The 18,948-nt window shown below is 36.8% G+C and overlaps 1 protein-coding gene across 1 annotated transcript in view; it reads left to right on the top strand.

The window, feature by feature from the left end:
* The window catches only part of DNTT (DNA nucleotidylexotransferase), a 97,008-nt gene extending 87,101 nt beyond the window's left edge, over positions 1–9,907 (top strand). Inside the window, exon 11 of the mRNA XM_075504091.1 lies at positions 9,821–9,907. Within this exon, the coding sequence (XP_075360206.1) occupies positions 9,821–9,907 (87 nt within the window). The remainder of the gene's footprint in view (positions 1–9,820) is intronic.
* The last annotated feature ends 9,041 nt before the right edge of the window (positions 9,908–18,948 follow it).

Raw genomic sequence — 18,948 nt, 5'->3', positions numbered from 1 at the left:
ACTTTCTGTTCTAGGCACCCTTTCATTCTTGCTTTTTGGCTGGCTGGTGGTTGGAGTAAATTTGTTGTGTTGTTCTGGAAATTTGGTTGGAGTAAAATGTTCTGAGTCATTTTATTAGAGATTTTAGTCTAAGTTAACATCTACCTGAAAAAACAATTCAGAAATGTCTGAACTAAAATTCAACTGAAAATTTCTTTTCACTGTTTTCTTCAGTTTTACCTCCCTGACTTTTTGTATGTGTTGCGCTCATTCTCCCTGTTAAAGTGCTGAACTGTAGAAGCTCATCAGCAGGTTCAGTATTGTAAGAAGTGTTAGCACAGGAGGCACCATTAGGAGGTCCTGTCAAATCAATCATTAACACTCTTCTCCATCCTGTTTTTTTTGTCTTTTGCTAGGCTGTTACTGACATCCTCCTTTTTGTCCTTATCTCCTCCGTTGTTTTTTACTTATTTTTAGAAAATGTTACTAGCATCTGCATCTTTATGATTCCAGGATACTCCTAATTGAAGTTGATGGGGATCAAGAATATAATCAACTCAAAGTGTTTATTTTGGGACTTGCAATAACCTAATTGTCAATAAATAGAACGTCCAACTAGTTGTGCCATGAAGTGAATTTGGATAATTTTTCATCAATCAGTCTGTATAATCTGATTATCTCTCTTCCGAGTGACCTTTCTGAGAGAAGATGTAAGTGCGTAGCTGAAACAGAACATATGTTCTCCCTGTCTTGTCTTCTCTTGGGCTTTCCTGACTCAGGTTCTTTGACAGTGGTCCTTGTACTTGTCACATCCAAGAATTCCTAGACATCTGCATTCAGTGCATTCAGTGGTTGGCCTTGGAACTCGACTTTTTGTTTGAAAAATATGCTTTCCTTGCCAGAGGTTGACTTTTCTGTGACCTCAGTGTTTTCAAGATTTCTTTTGATTGTGGGCTAATGGAGATATTCAGGCTAGTGAGGCAGAGCAGGCTTCCCAGGTGAAAAGCAGCAGTGAACTTGCATGATTTCATAAGGCTTGTTTGCTAAGGTTCACCAGAAATCCATGCAGCTCACTGTAGTTGTGATGGTTTAACCTCAGCCAGCAGCTAAGCACCACCCAGCCACTTGCTCACTCCCCTCCGGTGGAATGGGGGAGAGAATTGGAAGGGTAAAAGTGAGAAAACTCATGGGTTGAGATGAAGACAGTTTAATAGGTAAAGCAAAAGCCACGCGCGCAAGCAAAGCAAAACAAGGAATTAATTCACTCCTTCCCATCGGCTGGCAGGTGTTCAGCCATCTCCAGGAAAGCAGGGCTTCATCACGTGTAATGGTTACTTGGGAAGACAAATGCCATCACTCCGAATGTCCTCCCCTTCCTTCTTCCCCAGCTTTATATGCTGAGCATGACGCCATATGGTATGGAATAGCCCTTTGGCCAGTTGGGGTCAGCTGTCCCGGCTGTGTCCCCTCCCAGCTTCTTGTGCACCCCCAGCCTCCTCGCTGGTGGGGTGGGGTGAGAAGCAGAAAAGGCCTTGACTCTGTGTAAGCACTGCTCAGCAGTAACGGAAACATCCCTGTGTTATCAACACTGTTTTCAGCACAAATCCAAAACATAGCCCCATACTAGCTGCTATGAAGAAAATTAACTCTACCCCAGCCAAAACCAGCACGGTGGTCAAATGAAAAAGCCTGTAACATTGGACTGTTTTTAGTTTTGCACTGAGAACTTACTTTTCTCCTCTTACTGAATTTGTGTACTGTCAGTCACAGGAACTAATATTTAGCTCTTGAAAGTAGGAAGCAACTGGAATTATATTGATATAAACCACTAGGTGTGTGTCTAAGGACTTTTAACTTCCAGTTGACAAAATCCATGCAGCAGAATTGAATTATTGAATCATACAAACTTCTTCATATAAAATTGAGCCAGAAAGATGCATGCTTTTCTAATGTAATAATTTTTTTTGCCAAATTTTAACAACTTAGATAACATATTGTTTGCTTTCTGGCCTCTTTGTTCCTTCTTTTTTTCTTACCTTGCAGGCAGATCTCATCTCTGTTTTTAAACAATTTTGTAGTGCAAGCCCCAAAACTGTTTTCCTTGCAATTCTGATCATACAATAAATGAAAATGTGACTAGTTCAAGCTTTGAAATGTCTGTTTATTTCTTTTCTCTTCAGTCTTTCATGGGTTAGAAGAAGCTGCTTGAGGCTATTTTCACATATTACATTTAATAATCATATATCAAGAAACAATTTCATGTACTACTGCTACCTTTTTAGGAAAAATTCACCAATGGTTGTTTTAGCATTTATAGAAATTCTCCCATAAAAGTGACAGTTGTGTGCACCTATTCCAACTTGTTTGTTTTATTTCTAATTATTGTTATTTCTGACATTTTCACAGATGACAAATAATTTAATGCTATACCCATTTATTGCCAGAATCTTGCTCTGAACTCAGTATAATATGAACATCAAGTACAGAAGATAGCTGCAGTCAATCCAAGGATTGCAGGAAAGGATAGAACAAAAAGACTTCAATGTACTGTTTTGTGGATACATGATTGTGCAGACATTTTCGATGCAACGATCAGACTCCCTCGTTAGCTGAATATCTTCAGCACAGTATGCAGGAGTTTAGGTCAATATAATCTGAAAATCATAAATCATAAAATACTGAAATATATACCTACATTGTAAAGTATACATTGTAAAAGGCTGATTTATTAAAAGTAGCATCTTCCTAAAAGTTTCTGCAGTACTGGTGTGACCTATGTCCAGTGTTGGTGCATCAAGACTTGTTCTAGCAAAAATGGGCCAGTGGCAGAGAACAGGTAGGGTAACGCTCAGGTCAGGTAACATAGGTGCACATTCCCACTCCTAATCATGTGGAAAGTATCTGCTACTTGATGGATTACTTATGTTTCTGCCTTCACAATTCTTTCTGTAAGCTCATTTTATTCATTTAATTAACAGCTATTTATATTTTTTACAGGGTATAAATGTTATTAGAGCAAATGGAATCAGAGAAAAAGGGATGTGAGCAGTTTAATAACTTTGCACCTTTAATAAGTCATCCTAGTGTATTCTGTAAATTGTAGGTCTTTGGTGTTATGGTGCACTGCTTCACTGACTGCAGTGGCCTTTCATATCTAGAGAAGTGCTTTCACATCTTGAAAGCTATTGCAAGCAATGTAAGTAGCATCATCTCTGCAGTAGTCCCAAGTGTCTTTAATTAAAACTCTTTAATTGACTTGGCTTAAGTGACGACATGTGAAGATGTCACTAAAGTGACAATTACATATGTAAGATAAATTTAAGGTGCATTATGATATCTTTTACTATGGTTGATTAAGCAAGTCCTGTTGTTACCGTCATTTGTCTACAATCGATTTTACCCACAAAACTTATTTTTAGAATGGACTCTGTCCAAGCACAATGAACAGTTAAGTTCCAAGTTTGCAAATGACAGTCCTCTTCTTTTCTGTTGTTCATTTATCATTGTCATGCTTACTGCCACTGTAATAATTCCAGACATGTAAAGTGATGGGGGTTTAGACTGCTTGGTATTTATCATTCAGTATACTGGAAATACTACAAAGTTAGACATGATAATATTTCCATTATCTCTCCATTTTAATAATTTAAAAAAGGAAAGCAAATATTAAGGTAATTAAACTGATATGAAAAGATGTCACATGTGAAACACCGTATAAAAATTAGTGAGAGAAGACCAACATTAAATGAGAAAATCCCTAACTATCCTATGTAAGAGTTTGCCATTTTAAAGTATGCAACATCATCAGGATACAAAGAAAAGGTTAGAATAAATGTATATGCTAATGACATTCCCAGATACTTGTCTAGAAGCAAAGTTGCATCAAACAGTTTTGTAATTTGTTAACAAGATACTGTTGGCAATATTCTGCGTCGTCCACTCCTCCCCCGCCCCCCTAATTTATTCGATGAAACAGTATGTCAGAAGGAGTCCAGACAGACCTTAATCATTATGGCCCTTCAGGGTCTTTTGCAAAAGGAGGGAGGGTGCCTCCTACACAATGTCATAGTTTTCCAAAGGATAACAAAATCCACCAGAGTATGACTGCATTCTTTCTGAATTACAGCTGTAGAGCAAATAAAAGTCAGCTCTATGAAAAGAGTAGGAAAAATGAGATATGGAAGGAAATTCTTTAGTCTTTGAAAGGGCACGATTTTGCTATGTCTTATTCAAGAATACATGCTCAAATAATGTATAAAGTAGAGTTGGGCCAGTAATCATCTAGGAAACTTCATAGTTAATTCCAGTTTCTCAGCTAATATCAAGCGTGATAAGGATTTAAAGAAAGAAATGAATCAAATTTTCACCATGTGTCTCATCTTCAGAACAGTGGGTTGCACATGAACATATGTTGTACATGTAAACCTGGAGTACTTTGCTCTCCAGCAGATTCTGCTGGTTCAGAACCATTAAATCTAATTTCACCAATGATACTGTCTATGTGGTCCTACTGGCTTTTATTTTGAGGTGCATGTATTCAAACTAACTTCCTAAGTTCATCTTGAGATGATGAAAATAGTAATGAAATGCCACAGTGACAGGCTGAGAGTTATTTATAGTATTACTCAATTATAATAGATTACTCAATTTAGTATTTTGCAACACACTATTATTACCAAGCTATTTGGTAATAAAAAGTAGGATATCAGTCTCCTTGGAATCTGATTAAATGTGTGCTTTTCAAGAAGGCTGAGTTAATATTGATGGAGAGCATGAGTAGACTTGGTTTCAGAAACTTTGTGTATAGAAAGCTGGCAGAGCAGTGGTGGGCAGAGCAACAGCTCCTATGTCCCCTGAGTGGGCAACCTCAGCAAAGTATTGTTTTGTTCAATGCAGTGTCAGGAGGTTGCTATCACTGCAGTATTTTTCCTTCCTGACCAAACAGTGGAAAGGAAGATGGATGGCCACAGTAGAGGCAAGTGTGGGCTGGGTGTCTAAGAAGTATAGTTTCATTTCAACAGCCTAAAGAATTTATCTAGGCTCACTGAAAGTACAGGTTGCTTAATACATGAACAGTGGATATTCAGTGGCCTAAATTTTCATATAATAGCAAGATCCTTTGTGTTATGAAAATCAAGAATTTGTGCACAGCAATTTATAGTAATCTCTGATTTCTTGGGATCTTTTCTTCTGCGTGTTTACCGGACAAATTGCTAACCATATTTTAAGGTTTTGTATCTTGATGTGTAGGGTCAACCTATTATGTTGAACTACTCAAGAAGTAGGTTAAAGAGACACATGGAGGTACTCCAAAATGGAAGAGAAAAAAGGGGTCTGAGGTACTGTCCAGGGCATTCAGCTTTTCCCAATTATTTAAATAATGTATGTACGAAATCAGTAAAATCAGTATTTGCTCCCCAAAAGAAATGTGCTGTTGGCCAATGCTGATTTATATAACTAAAATTAGAATTCTACTTTACTGAGTAGTGTTTTGTTTTGTTGGCTTCGTCATATTAAAACGTGAGATGAAACCAAGTGACAATAGTAGTATAACATCTGTTTGAACTTTGGCAGTGCTAGTTAGGATATCATCAAGCAGTACTAGCTCTGTGTCTTCACTCTCTGCTTCTCTTTCATCAAAACTATTATTGATCATTAATGCCAAAATGAACAATAAGAGGTAGCAGTTCACATAAGAAAACATTTGGATGGCAGCTGTTCTACATTAGGTGTAGTTAATAGTCATGTTTGCAACCACAAATGTAATATTTACATCCATTGAAATAACAGAATTGATTAAGTGGGATAAGAGCAGAGTGATACCAGCTGCTCCAGAGCATTGTTTTTTGTAAGTTTGATTGATGTTGATTGGGCATGTCTTGGATCTGCTGAATATCAGTACAAAGTTGAAAAATATTAGCAACTGGGCAAGCAGTTCATTACTTCTCTTGAGCAAAAAGAAAAGCAAAAAGGAAGAAAGAACCGTATGGAATTCAATAATCAAATTTGCATGACTGTATAAGCTCTGCATAGATTGACAAAGAAGAAAATCATAGGTTATGATTAACATTAATAACACATTGCTAAAGCAGTTGGCAGATATCAGCTAGAGATTAATTTAGAAACATGGCTTGTAGCTACCGAGAATGGTATTCAGCGTCAGATACTTTGTATTAGAAATTTTCCCTGTCAAGCAGATGAAATGAGTTTTGCTTGCAGAAAAACATAAAGTGACAGAACAAAAGAAATGGGATGCAATTTGGGGTCCCAGAGATATGAAGAGCTTCTATTAAAGAGTATCTATAACATCTGTCTACAAGTGTAAGATCTTTTTTTTCTTGTTTTACTTTTTTGCAGTAATGTACGTCTATGGATTGCCCTCTCTTGTTCTTAGTAATAGTAAAGACCACCCCCCCCACACACACACACACCCCCACCCCCCCCAATCCCTAAAATCCTGTCCTCCCAGGACATACTCTAGGAACAAAATATCCCCAGTATTGTTACCCAATGGGCAGTTATCAATGTCTTCTTTCCTTTTATTGTGTTCAATATCTTCTTTTCTACCTTTTTTTCTAGTCCTGTCTATATGAAAAAGGATCAATTTTTCCTTGGTCAGTGTTTTTTGTAGGTTCCTTTTATTCCATGTCTGACATTTGAACTTCCTAAGTAAAAGGAATATTACTTGTCTATGCTTTGTAAGCAATCTTTGGTATTGCAGACACAACTTTGAACTGTCAGTTCATTATGTATATGTGTTTGTTTTCAGCTTTTCATACTCCAGCAATACTCTGTAGTTGTCTGAGGCACTGTCCCAGAGTCTAAATACTCATATGCTGAGAACTTCATGGTGGAGGATACAATCCCTTAGAAAACTGGAGACTGTTTTTACACTACAGGTGTCAAAGCAAAAAGGCATACCATGTTTGTCCTGATTTGATTAAAAAACAGAAGTCCCTGAAGCAGTGGGCCAAATTATTCCCTCAAATTTCTGATATGGTGTGTTTGGATATGAAAATTGTCTTATATAAGTGGAATTAATTATGGGAAAGTGAAAACAACTTTGTATATCTTGTTAAGTACTTTCACTGTGCACTCTGGTAACAAATCTCTGATCCATATGGAATGTATCACTGCCTGAAATCAATGCCTTTATAGTAGAGATTAATACAATGTCTACTGACCTCAGTGCAAAAGACTTGGTTTGGGTAAAGTGCAATCGATACATGACAGTTCTGCAAATGCAAATCTGGGGAATATAAATGCCAAAGAGTTAATGTGATAAGCAAGTGACTTCTGAGCTTGGCAAGGCACTATTTGTGAAGACTGCACTGTACATATTGATACAGGACATTACAAAAACAGATAAAATATTAAAAGTTACTTTCTGATTTTGTAATATATTTTTATTAATAACACAGAACACATGATTTCATGTTGTCATAATTACCATTTGCTCTAATTATCTGCCTATTAAGATTGTTTTTGTCTAATTAAAGATGAACTGTCTCCAATTGAAATAGTGCAAATGTTCCATATTACTTCACTGTATAGCAATAATTTGCTAAGAAAGATAAACGACTTAGTAACTTTGGATGGATTGAAGAGGATATCAGCCAGAACTGCTCTTAAATACCTACTTTGCTGGTTGGGAACTCTGGAAGAGCAGAATCAGAACCTCAGAACCTCGTATTCCTTCCTTTCTGTCCTCCCAAGCTCAAGGGAACACTGATGGCCTCTGGCTCTGTTCACTCAGGAGCGTCTGACTTCTACCATTCAATTTAGTCTTCATAACCTTTCTAGCGCAGTTAAACTGGCTTTCATTCTACTTTGTAGCATTGAAAAATAGCTATTAGGAAAGCTGCCAGCTTGACTGCTCTGGCTGTTAGAGCTGAACAGCATCAATGAAAGATGGGTCTTTTCTGTAGTGCTGGACTTAGAACTTCAAATTTCAAATACCCCTACAATGAAATGGAAACAGGTTTCTGATTTGGTTGAATCCCTGATAAAGTTTGAGTCCAGCTGACAAATAATGTTGCATTTCACTTTAGGGGTTCAGTTCTTCATTATGCCTTGGCAAAACTGTGGCTCCTTACAGGACTGAGATATGGATCAGGCACTGGAAAGAATGGGCCTGATGGAGAATAACAATAAGCCAGTGGGTACCAACTGATGAGGTGAATTTTACTGATGATGCACAAGCATATTTCAGGGGCAGCATGAGGCTGCCCTGGGCTCAGCAGTTTTGCTTATTCTTTCTGGCTCATTGTTCTTTCTGCTATCCTTCTGTTGATGCAGCAGCTTAGACAGTGTTACGTAGCCTTCACATGCTCTGGTGCCATAGGGCTTGGCCAAGCTGCATCCTCAAGTCTTTCCTACCAGTGTTGATCTTCTCTGCTGACTGATAAGTAACAGAGGGGCTGAAAGGAGAAAGAGTGAAGTGTCAGTAACCAGAGGCAGGATCTACCTGTTCCAGTAATTTGCCTGCCTGCTGCTTTCTGAGTCCCTTGAGTTATGTGATCTCAATGGGCGTAAGAGACAGGGAAGCACCATCCAGATCAGGGAGTGGAGACCAAGAAGGAGAGAACACAGAGGAAAAAGAAGGAAAAGTTGTGAATCTCTGGTGCCAGAAGTTGTTCCACCATACCATGAGCCTGCTCTGATCTTGTTATGAACTTCCCTTCCTGACCCGTTCCCATGGGTATGCTGGACAGCATAGCCCTCCTGGAGGCAGTGCTTAGCAGCTGAGAAAGCAGAAGTGCTGGCACAAATGTTCCTAAACTTTATAGTTTAGGAAGTCAGAGATTTTCCCAACTAAGTGGAATTCATCAGTGGGTAGTTCTCTAGGCAGCTTCTCCTCTTTTACAGTAGAAAGTAAATCTAGAAGATTATGAAACCTTAACCCTGAAGTTTTCATGACACTGGAATTTGAGATTGTTCAGAGCTGAACACTGATTGAGACTTAACTTCAAATGATTCAGAAATTGCTGAAATATTAAGTATTCTTTTTCAACAGAAATGAGTTCTTTCTTGTTTCCAAACTCCTCTAAATGGTGAGGTTTCACTGTTTCAATGTTCATCTACCTTAGTAGCTTTTTAAATTAATATTGTACTTCAGTGATGAAAAGAATGCATAAGGCTATGTACTTTACTGTATCAGTGATCTTAGGGGAGGTAGGGCTTGTGGGTGGTTCCTGTGCAAGAAAATTATCCTGTGTTATCAGAAGTGCAGATATGAAAAAGCAAAACTGATTTTTACTGTAAAACATTAATTAGGAGTGTGTGTGTGTTTAAAAAGCCAATTGCAGTTGTTGATCCCTCATTTTCAGCTTGCTTTTCCAGATGGAGTATTTTGACTTTTAAGATAAGCCTTCTGTAAGTATTAGAAATTTGGAAAGCATTGATGCTTTTAACGCTTGGCTATACATAACCAGTGTAACCATTGAATCAGCTTAAATGCATTTATAGAGAACATTAATATATTAATTTAGAAAACGATGATTTTATTAAGAAAGTCAAGCTATTGACCCTCATGGAAGGGAAATGTAGGTTTTATTTGATTTCTAGTCCTAATACTTGTGCACAGAGTCTTGAAAAAGTAAATCAAAACAAAGAGTTGTAAACTAGTCATTAGAACTGAAAGCATCAAGCAGCATTAGAATTATTTTTTAGCTTGTTTTCGCATTTCAAGGTCAGCACACTGATGAAGACAGTGTATTCTATAGAGGATACAATGGGTAGAACTGTCAAAAATTAACTCCTTTTAAACAGCAAAAAACATCAATTGTAATTTCCCTCTAACATCCTTATTGACTTTCTTTTTTTTTTAATTCTTTCACAGAGGATCTTTCTCAAAGCTGGAAGTGAGGAAGAAATCTTTGCACATCTTGGCTTGGATTATGTCGAACCATGGGAAAGAAATGCTTAAAATTATTTGCCAGTGTACATTCATCAGTTGACAGCAATGGTCTTTCTGCCTCTCTTGGAGTCTGATTTAGATATATATTAGATAGGTCTCTATGACAACTAAAAATTTTTTAAAATGTATTAGTTAGAAGCCATTATACATGCTGATGTTCCTAGAAAATAAGCGTTTAAGTTCTTCCGAATCCTTTCCAGTCTTTTCTGGTTTAGTCTTTGAAGTTCCTACATGGGAGTGACAAGATAGAGCTTGTTTTTGGGGGAAAACTTGGAACTGGTGAGATTTTTGCTTGTGATAGGAATTTAACATTCCTGTGAATAACACTTGCTTGTTAAAATACTGTTAGCTATGACAATACCTAAATAATACAAAATATTTGAGCTGAGTCCAAAAATTACCAAAATACATGCTTATCTTTAACTGAATTTCTTAAGTATTTTGCTGAATCCATATATAAAATTGCTGCTTTATATAAGGCTTAATGACCTAGGCAGTAATTAGCCTGGCAGTCTCAGCTGAGGCTTCAGCTGTAATATTTTTCCAGGTGGGGCACCACTCTACAAAAACTGTAAACAAGTTGAGAATTCAGTGAGAGTTAAGAATATTTCACAGGAAGGGATTTTGGAAAGTAAAAGTGGAATAACTCAGTAGCAATATTCAATTGTGAGGAAAAAACCCTATAAATTTGGATTACTAATTTGGACTAAAGAAGATTTAAGTGGTGATGTGATGGTCCTCAATTGGGAATTTGAATAATAACCTGCATGAAAACAACTCCTTTAACTGTCAGGCTGGTGGCTGCTCTGGGGTGACAGATTTTAATTGTCTGTGCTCAATTTAGATAGCTGGAAATTTATTTATTAGTAGATATATATGCATTGGAATGGAAGTTTACCTGAGCTGTTTGGCTATTGGCTGCTCTAGAATTATATTGCCTCTTTTTGGTGAGAAATTAATCTTAGATGTGAGAGACTTTCTGATAAAAGTAATCCTATGAGGTATTTTGGTTTCAGAAAATGTCCAGGTAGCTCTTATGACTGTAATGATAATGATGAATTTGTAATGCATTTATCCTTTAATGAACAAGGGCATTTAGTGCTTTAGTACATGAAGTTACTTACTGACCATCTATTTGTCATTTGTAGAATAAAGGTGATTAAGAACACCAAGACTGGTCAAATAATTTTCTTTCTTAAAAGCCCGAACTTTTTTTCCCTGTTAAGGCTGATTTCACATCTTGGCATGACAGGGGAGAATGGCAGTGACAGGGCCGTGCACAACAATTATTACTGACAGTAATGGCTTCCCATATGCAAACAATGGCAATATTCCACGGCAACTTAGACTTGAAGTTTCTACACATGCATAAAATATGCCAAGGTTTAGAAATGTAGTACTTAACTACAGGATGAATGACTTAAAGTGCAAGTGCCAAAACTTTTGCTGGTAAGAGAAAATTAAACAGGAACTTCTGAGAAGCTGCTTCCCCAAAGGATGATTTTGTTAGTACAGTAGACAGGAGAGTACAAGTATTAACAAAACTTCCAACGTACAGTTTTATATGCAACCACCTCTTTCTGGTTGTTAAAATAGGTAGTAGCTGTATTTTTGTGAAATGTATTTATTCATTCATTATTGTGGTTAGACTCAGTACTATAAAAACACTTTGAAAATACTTCACATTAAATTATATTTATTTGTTGCCCAGATCTTTTAGGATACTGTTTATGCATCCCACTTTCTATCTCCTCTACTGTATTCATGAAAAATACTCTCATTCAGTTTTTTGCATTTATTTGCCAGGGTAAAATGTTACAGGGTCAGGTCCAAACATGATTGTAGGAAAATGAAGCCTATTTCTGAACAAAGGATCAGGTTTTGCTACAAGGACCTCATTCAATAAACACACCCGTCTGGCTCACAGGTATTGGGGAGATATCCTAAGCTTTAGCAAACAACCTGAAACAAAAGCTAAACAGGAATGGCTTTACCAGACTTACTGCAAGAAATGCATGCTATGCTATGAATCTATTCTAGAATTTGTGATAATCCTAATGTTATAGTACAAGCAATTTAAATTCTGTAACTTAAACCTAATTTGATGCCATTAGTAGAAATATAGAAAAATAGAAATATAGAAAGCAAGACTTTTTTTTACAGATATAGTTACATGACAGTTTTGATACTAAGCAAAAGTATGCTGCTTTTGTTTACTCATTCCATTCAACTGAGGAATGGACTTTTAAGAGAACTGCATCGCAAACTGTTCTAAAACCTCAGTCAGAGAGGTAGAAAAATGTGATAACAGCATAGAGTTTTATTCTTGCCTGTGCCAATAAAACTGTCCTTTTTAAGTGCAGTTTTGCTAACTGAGCTGAAAATATAACACTACTTTCTAAACTGCTCTAACTAGAAAGCACTGGCATTCCTTCCTGCTTTATTGTGCTGATGTATGAAGCACCTTCTCTGTGTTTTGCATCAGGATGCTGACACCTAAGTAGCGGTGACATTTTTTCAGTCCTAGTGGAAGAGAACAAAAGCTACAGTACCTTATCCAAATATACTTACTACTTGGCCAACATTTATCAGAAATTATACATTCCAGTTGTGCTGTTTCTGCATACTTCAAGCCACAGAGGAAATATGAAACATTCTAATTTCCACATAAAGAAATGTTTGAAATTCATAACTCCCATCTTGCCTGCCTATGCATCACTTATAATTATACCACCTGTGGGGGAGAAGATACCAAACACAAGTTCTGTCAGCTCCTTCAAGATTGGAAGAAAACAGCGTGTCACTTTCTTCTTTTCTTTCCCTCAATTTTTCTGAACTTTTTTTAGAACATATTTTACAAAGAATGAAAAACAGGATTACTCAGTGGATCAAGCATTATAAAAAATTACAGAATTGTTAAATGAGGGGTTAGATTAAACAGAAAGTCAGATTAGGTGACCAGGATGGTTTGACTATGAAGAAGATAGCTTCTGTTATGAACACCTCCACTGAAGAAGCTGGTACCCCAGTCACTATCATAGCTACTGTATGCAGGGCCATCCCTGATAGCACTAGTCAAACTCATTGTGTATGCAATGGCAGATTGATGCCATTAGTAGAAATATAGGCAAGACTTTTTTTTACAGATATAGTTACATGACAGTTTTGATACTAAGCAAAAGTATGCCAGAAAAGCATAAACTCAGTTTTTAGTAAACAAACTCTGAATCATAACATGATGCTTCTTGCATCAGTTAAATCTAGTCCTACAATTCTGAACACTTAGCCTTGTAATGATTTCAGTTGTTCTTGATGGTGCTAGTCAACTGAGATCATAATCAGAAAAGATAGAAATCGTATGGGAGAACTGGGATGGAAAAGGTTAAAGGAAAGAAAACCTTTATCAGTTGAGCATATCTGGATCCATGAGAGTACTGAAAGTTCCCTACAGTGTGGTGGAACTGTCGGAGTCAATGGGAATGGCTTCTGAACTCATGAAGGAGAGGTGAGGCCTGGGGGCCTGGAAAAGGGCAAACACTTGTAAAAAGAATAGACCTATGTTTATAATAGGAGGAAGGGAAGGGAGAAGTTCAGATCGGTGCACTTAATATCTCCTAAATTGCTAGAATGATTAATAGACTTTATTTTTAAAGCACCTAGAGGAAAATAAAGTGATAAGTTATTGGTAACTTGTTCATGAGAAACAAATCATACCAAACTAATTCAGTTTTAAAGTCCCTGGAGGCTGATTTTTAAAGTGCCTGTCCCTCCTCCCCTGCATCTACGCCAAAGCAATTTGGCAAGTAGTAAGAGGAGAAGGATGATTGGTTTTATAAGCATCTACATACTAACTCTCTAAAAATTGATCAGTGACTCTATCTCTGGGAAAAACAGGTAAAAGTTAAAAAGAAAACCACTGTATTTCTTTCATGGTGTGTGGTAATTTGTGATTTGTCGAATACCTCAGATAATGTTTTCCAATGACAAACATGGTATAACATACATTGTATAGGCAACATAATGTAGTCATTAAAAAACCAATCAACAAACAAACCCAAATGCACAATCATACAAATGCTTTGCTACAAATCTCTTAAGGCAAAAGCAATGAAATATATTTAGATTGGTGGGTAATAATGTAGTTAATGTCATCAGTGAATCTAGGTGGTATAATATACTAAAGGAAGAGCTTATTGTATCTACACAACTCTACAAAACTGCAAAGCCAGGCAACCTAAATATTCGTACAGCTGGCATTATAAACTTGAAGCCACACAAACACTCTGGAAATTACTGGAAATCTCCTATCTGCTGTTATTTTACATAAATAACTCCAGATCTTAAAAAAAAAACCAAACCCAAAGATCTGCATACCTTATAAACCCCAAATGAAATGTGTTTTCTATAGCTTATGGCCAGAATTGTTTGGATTTCTCAGGTGAGGCCATCTTATGCCTTAGTATGAAAAGTATTCTTTTACTTGTTGAACAACTATTTCTTTCTACGATAGTTTCCTTCAGAAATTGCAGTTAAAATAATCAAGTCCTGGGTCTAAAAGGTTAATTGAAGAAGTCACATAAACAAATGAAGACAGGGAGCTCTGAAAACCTTCCACAGAGGTTAAGCTTCTGCTGGCATGGCTGTCAATCTAGCTAGGAGACAATGCTGCTGGCTTTGCCTTTAAGGGCCCAATAGGGGCCATATGCATAAAAGTGTCACGTGTATAGCGATAGGTGAGTCACAGCTTCAGAGCTTTCCACTTCTAAATTCAGCTAATTAGCTGATCTCTGTCTGTATACATGTCCAGCCTCCTTTTTTTTTTTTTTTAATGTTTCATTTTACAAAGAGGACTAAGCAATCTTTGCCCCTGCTGTGTAGATATACTAAATGCCTTTTGTTGTAATCAGGATGCATCAGATGTAACTTGTTTTAGCTGATGATGCTCCTTAGGAAAAAAGATCAGTTCACAGTCATGGGTAGTATTCCCCCTTTAGGATCTAATTTACTTAGGATGAATTGTCTTGTGTCTGTTTACAGCTTCTTTTGCATGATTTGTGGTATTATACATTAGGTCTGTCAAATTCTAACTCTGGATTGGGTCTATTTATTTTTAACTAAAAATTTGGATCTTTGAATGTGGAAATGAAATGCCTCCAGGTGTCCTATATCTCTGCCATAATTCTACTGTGCATGTGTGGCCTCACATCTTGCTCAGGTGTCTACGAAGCGGGTTGCTCTGGGAGCGCCTGCTTTTGATACTTAGAATCCCAAACCTGTCTACATGGATCATTTATTCCACATTTCCATTTCAGTTCCTTTTTCCTGTATTCAACGTTACAGTGTTTGCAGCTAGAATGTGATTCTGCAGTGGCCAAAATAAATGCCAGTTTAAGTGCTGAACATTAAAAACACAAACCTCATAAACAGTATTCATCAACTTCTGTTTGTCCCCCATCTTCTCCCTGGTCTCTGCTTCTTTCAGTTTGCATGGTCATTTCCTTGTTTGAAGGTTGTGTGGAATACAGTGAAAATGTACTTTGTGCCACCCTGGCCTGAAGTGCTTTGCTGAAGCCAAATATTCTCTGTTCTGGTATCACCTCATACAATGTCAAATCATAACTAGGAAAGGCTTTTCTCCATGAATGCTGTTCAAATGCCTTCAGAATACTTAATTTAAAAATATACTTAATGACTTCTTCAATAAATGTGTATTATAGGCAACCCATAAAATCTAAAACTATTTTTCACCTAATGCCTCCAAATAAATAGTATTCTCAAATATTACTGGAAATACAGACTATCCATATGAGTTGCATTGTGGGGGCTACTGAACTACATATCCCAGAATCCCAAGTGCTTTGGGTAAATGTTGTATCACTTGGTTGATCAGGATCAATCATACCTGGAGCTAGTGACTGACTATGGGGAGAGAGATCACGCATTGGGTAAGTATGAAGGCTCCCAGTTTGCTGTGTTTTAGTAAGTAAACACACTTACTTGAAAAACAAGCTACTTTTTTTTATTGTTGCAGACATTTGATTCTAGTTCCTTTGTGACCGTGCAGAAAAAATAGTGCTACATGGTATATTGCCTTTTGTGTTGCATTGTCCCCAAAATCAACATGTTAATTCAAAGGGATTTTTGGAAATGGCGAAACTTCCCAATTCCTTTGCCATTATTTTGAAGTTACAAGGGAAAAACATTTATATGAAAACAACTCAGAAGCATTTCTATTAAATAAAGAAAACCTTTCTAGCAGGAGTAGCATTATTTCATGTATTTGTTGCTATATATACACACACTATATCCTAATTATCCTAAATTTTCTGTCAGCTTTGGTGTCTTTTTCTCTTCAGGAAGCTATGCATTAAGATATAATAGAAAATAGCAAGAAAAGTCTCCATTTTTAAAGACTAGGTGGTTTCTCTGCCAGAGGAAGTAGAGATTATATTCCAGAAATTGGTGGTTGCAACATGGGGGAAAAAAGAGCAAATAATAAGAACCTTATCCCAGCACTTAGAAGATAAAATAGTAATCTTTGTATATTTCTAACCACTAAAAGAGAGATGATTTGGAATTGTCTTCACAGCTGGGTAGCGAGGCTGAAGAGTTTATATAGCTTCAGAAATGGAGCTTGACAAGGTTATGTAATTGTGTGACCAGGTAGGAGTGTTTCTGCAGCTGGAAACTACTGCTGATGATACAAGTCTGAAAGTGTTCAATTTTTGGTAGTCTAAGGATGGGTTGAAAGACCATATGGTCCTGTGGATTCCATAACTGTACTCTATGAATCCCACACTTCAATATGCAATGGCTAGGAAATTTTGCTTTTGCACTCCTCTGAAATGCAAAAGATCAAAGAGACATTGTTGAGCAAGATAGCTAGGATCTACTGCTTCTAGTGATCCTGAAATCCTTGTGTTCTGGTGTAAACTATAGTATGATATATTAGTTGGTTTTCTACGTTTTAAACTAATCTATGGTATCAGAGATACAGTTTGGTGTCTTTGGCCTTTTACGCTACTTAAGTGTGTTAAAGGCTGCTAGAAAGTATTTTTTGTGTTGGCGGTACATGAGTGGGAAGTGGTTGTTCTGGAAACCCTTCCAGACTAGTTGCAGGGCTGTAGCTGTTGCAGGGCACTTGACAAATGATGGATGATATAATTTGAATCTTTCATGAAACCAACACTAAGAAAGAATCCAAATACCACAAATATCAGTATGTAACTGTTTGGACAAGACATCAGAATTACAGAGGGAATATGGATATTTCTCTCCTGTTCTGTCTCACCCCTGGGCCCGAGTTAGATCTGACTTCATTAGGGGAAGAGGACATGTATCTGAGGAACTCCACTGTCAACTACAGAACAAGTGCTGTCCTTCTACTGCTTGTTGAAGGGGCTTACAACCCCTTTCTTTACCTACTTGCCTGAAGAACCCAGAGGTTCCATTTGACTGCATACGACCAGGAAGTGGGATACTGAACATCTTTAAGCAAATTTCTGTCGGATGCAAATAAATGGGGCCTAATGAACCATGTATTTAAAAAACAATGCTGCAAGCCACTCTGGTACATGTGTGTATACAGGGAAAGATTTTCAAAAGCACCCAAGTGAAAAAGAAAGTGTAGATGAGTGGGCCACTCCACTGTGAATTTTAGTGACAGATGGCTGCTAAGACAATCCGTGCTAAATGATAAATGACTATACATTAAAGCCTACAAACCACAAATAAACACAAAAAATGCCTCCAAGAAACATTTGAACTGAAGTTTAATGATTGTACAAAATTACTAGCAAATCAAGAATTACAAGCTGTTAAAAAGAAGAAAGGATGCACATAGAATAAATATTCTTCTAACTTAAGGGAGGAATGGACAGGTATGAAGACTAATCAGAGCTGTCAGTGATGAACTTACTACAATGATTCCAGTCCCTGAGAAATCAAAAAAGAACCTCAATGGGATGTGCTAAACCCCTTAGAAGCAAGTACTTCTCATGCCCAATAAGGTGGGTACAGACTAAATCCTGCAAAACCAAACTTCGATGTATAAGGTAGGACAAATTAGTCACAGACAAATGGGCAAGAATAATGAAAATGTGCAATGATGAGCTATTATGAGTTACAAATTTTAAGATAAGGTTGTAATATTTGTAAAACAATAATGCAGGCCTATCTGAGAGCTGACATAAATTGCATTAAATTAATAGAGTTCAAGGAAAACAAGCGACTTAAAACCTTATAGTATGATAAACATCTATCTCAATGGGCTAGTTGTGACAAATGACTATTATGGGTAATTATTTTTTACTGGTAGGAAAGGGGAATAGTCTTTTCAAAAGTATCCAGCTTCCAGATTCTATAATCTCAGCAATTCCTTATAAAAGAAGTAAATAGCATTGACAGTTATTCTTATTGCAACAGGAGAAATTAATTGGAGAGTGCTTATTTTAAGAAGTAAATCATGTTAAAGAGACACATGAATTTTGTAAGGAAGGAGCATAGAAAATAATTTTCTATAGGCAGAGGTTTACCATATGAAAAGGTATACTGTCATTGGTAACTCATTCTTGTAACAAGACCTTCTATTCTTCACCAGAGTCCCCGCAGACTAACTAGTGTATTGATACTAAAATCTAAATTACAGTATTGGCAAGAGCTAGAAGTTGTTGAAAACTATTATGTCTAGGGAGGTTTTGATTGAAATAACAGAGCAAGAAAATTGTAAATTTACTTTAGAAGACACTGGATCTGTATCAACAGAGAAATGTGTTCAATAGTTTGTATGCAAGGCCATGTTAAATGTGATTCAGACTGGATGAATAATAAAATTGCATCACCATTTTAAGTTACCCACCCATGACATCTTTACTTTCTTTTTTTTTTCTCCAGAATTTTTCTCTTTTTTTCTCCAAACTTTTTGCTTGTGTAGATGAGGAAAACTGCTCATTTTCCCTTTTTATCTCTTCAGAAAGATCACACAAACAGCCATATAATGTTGAGTACTAGTTGAATTTCATCTGCAAACAGTTTATCTAAAAGCAGACAGA

Source organism: Mycteria americana, chromosome 6 (genome assembly GCF_035582795.1).
Source record: "Mycteria americana isolate JAX WOST 10 ecotype Jacksonville Zoo and Gardens chromosome 6, USCA_MyAme_1.0, whole genome shotgun sequence".
In the NCBI taxonomy this organism is placed as follows: domain Eukaryota; kingdom Metazoa; phylum Chordata; class Aves; order Ciconiiformes; family Ciconiidae; genus Mycteria; species Mycteria americana.
The sequence above is the reverse complement of the archived record's forward strand: the minus strand, read 5'-3'. Positions and strand labels throughout refer to the sequence as shown.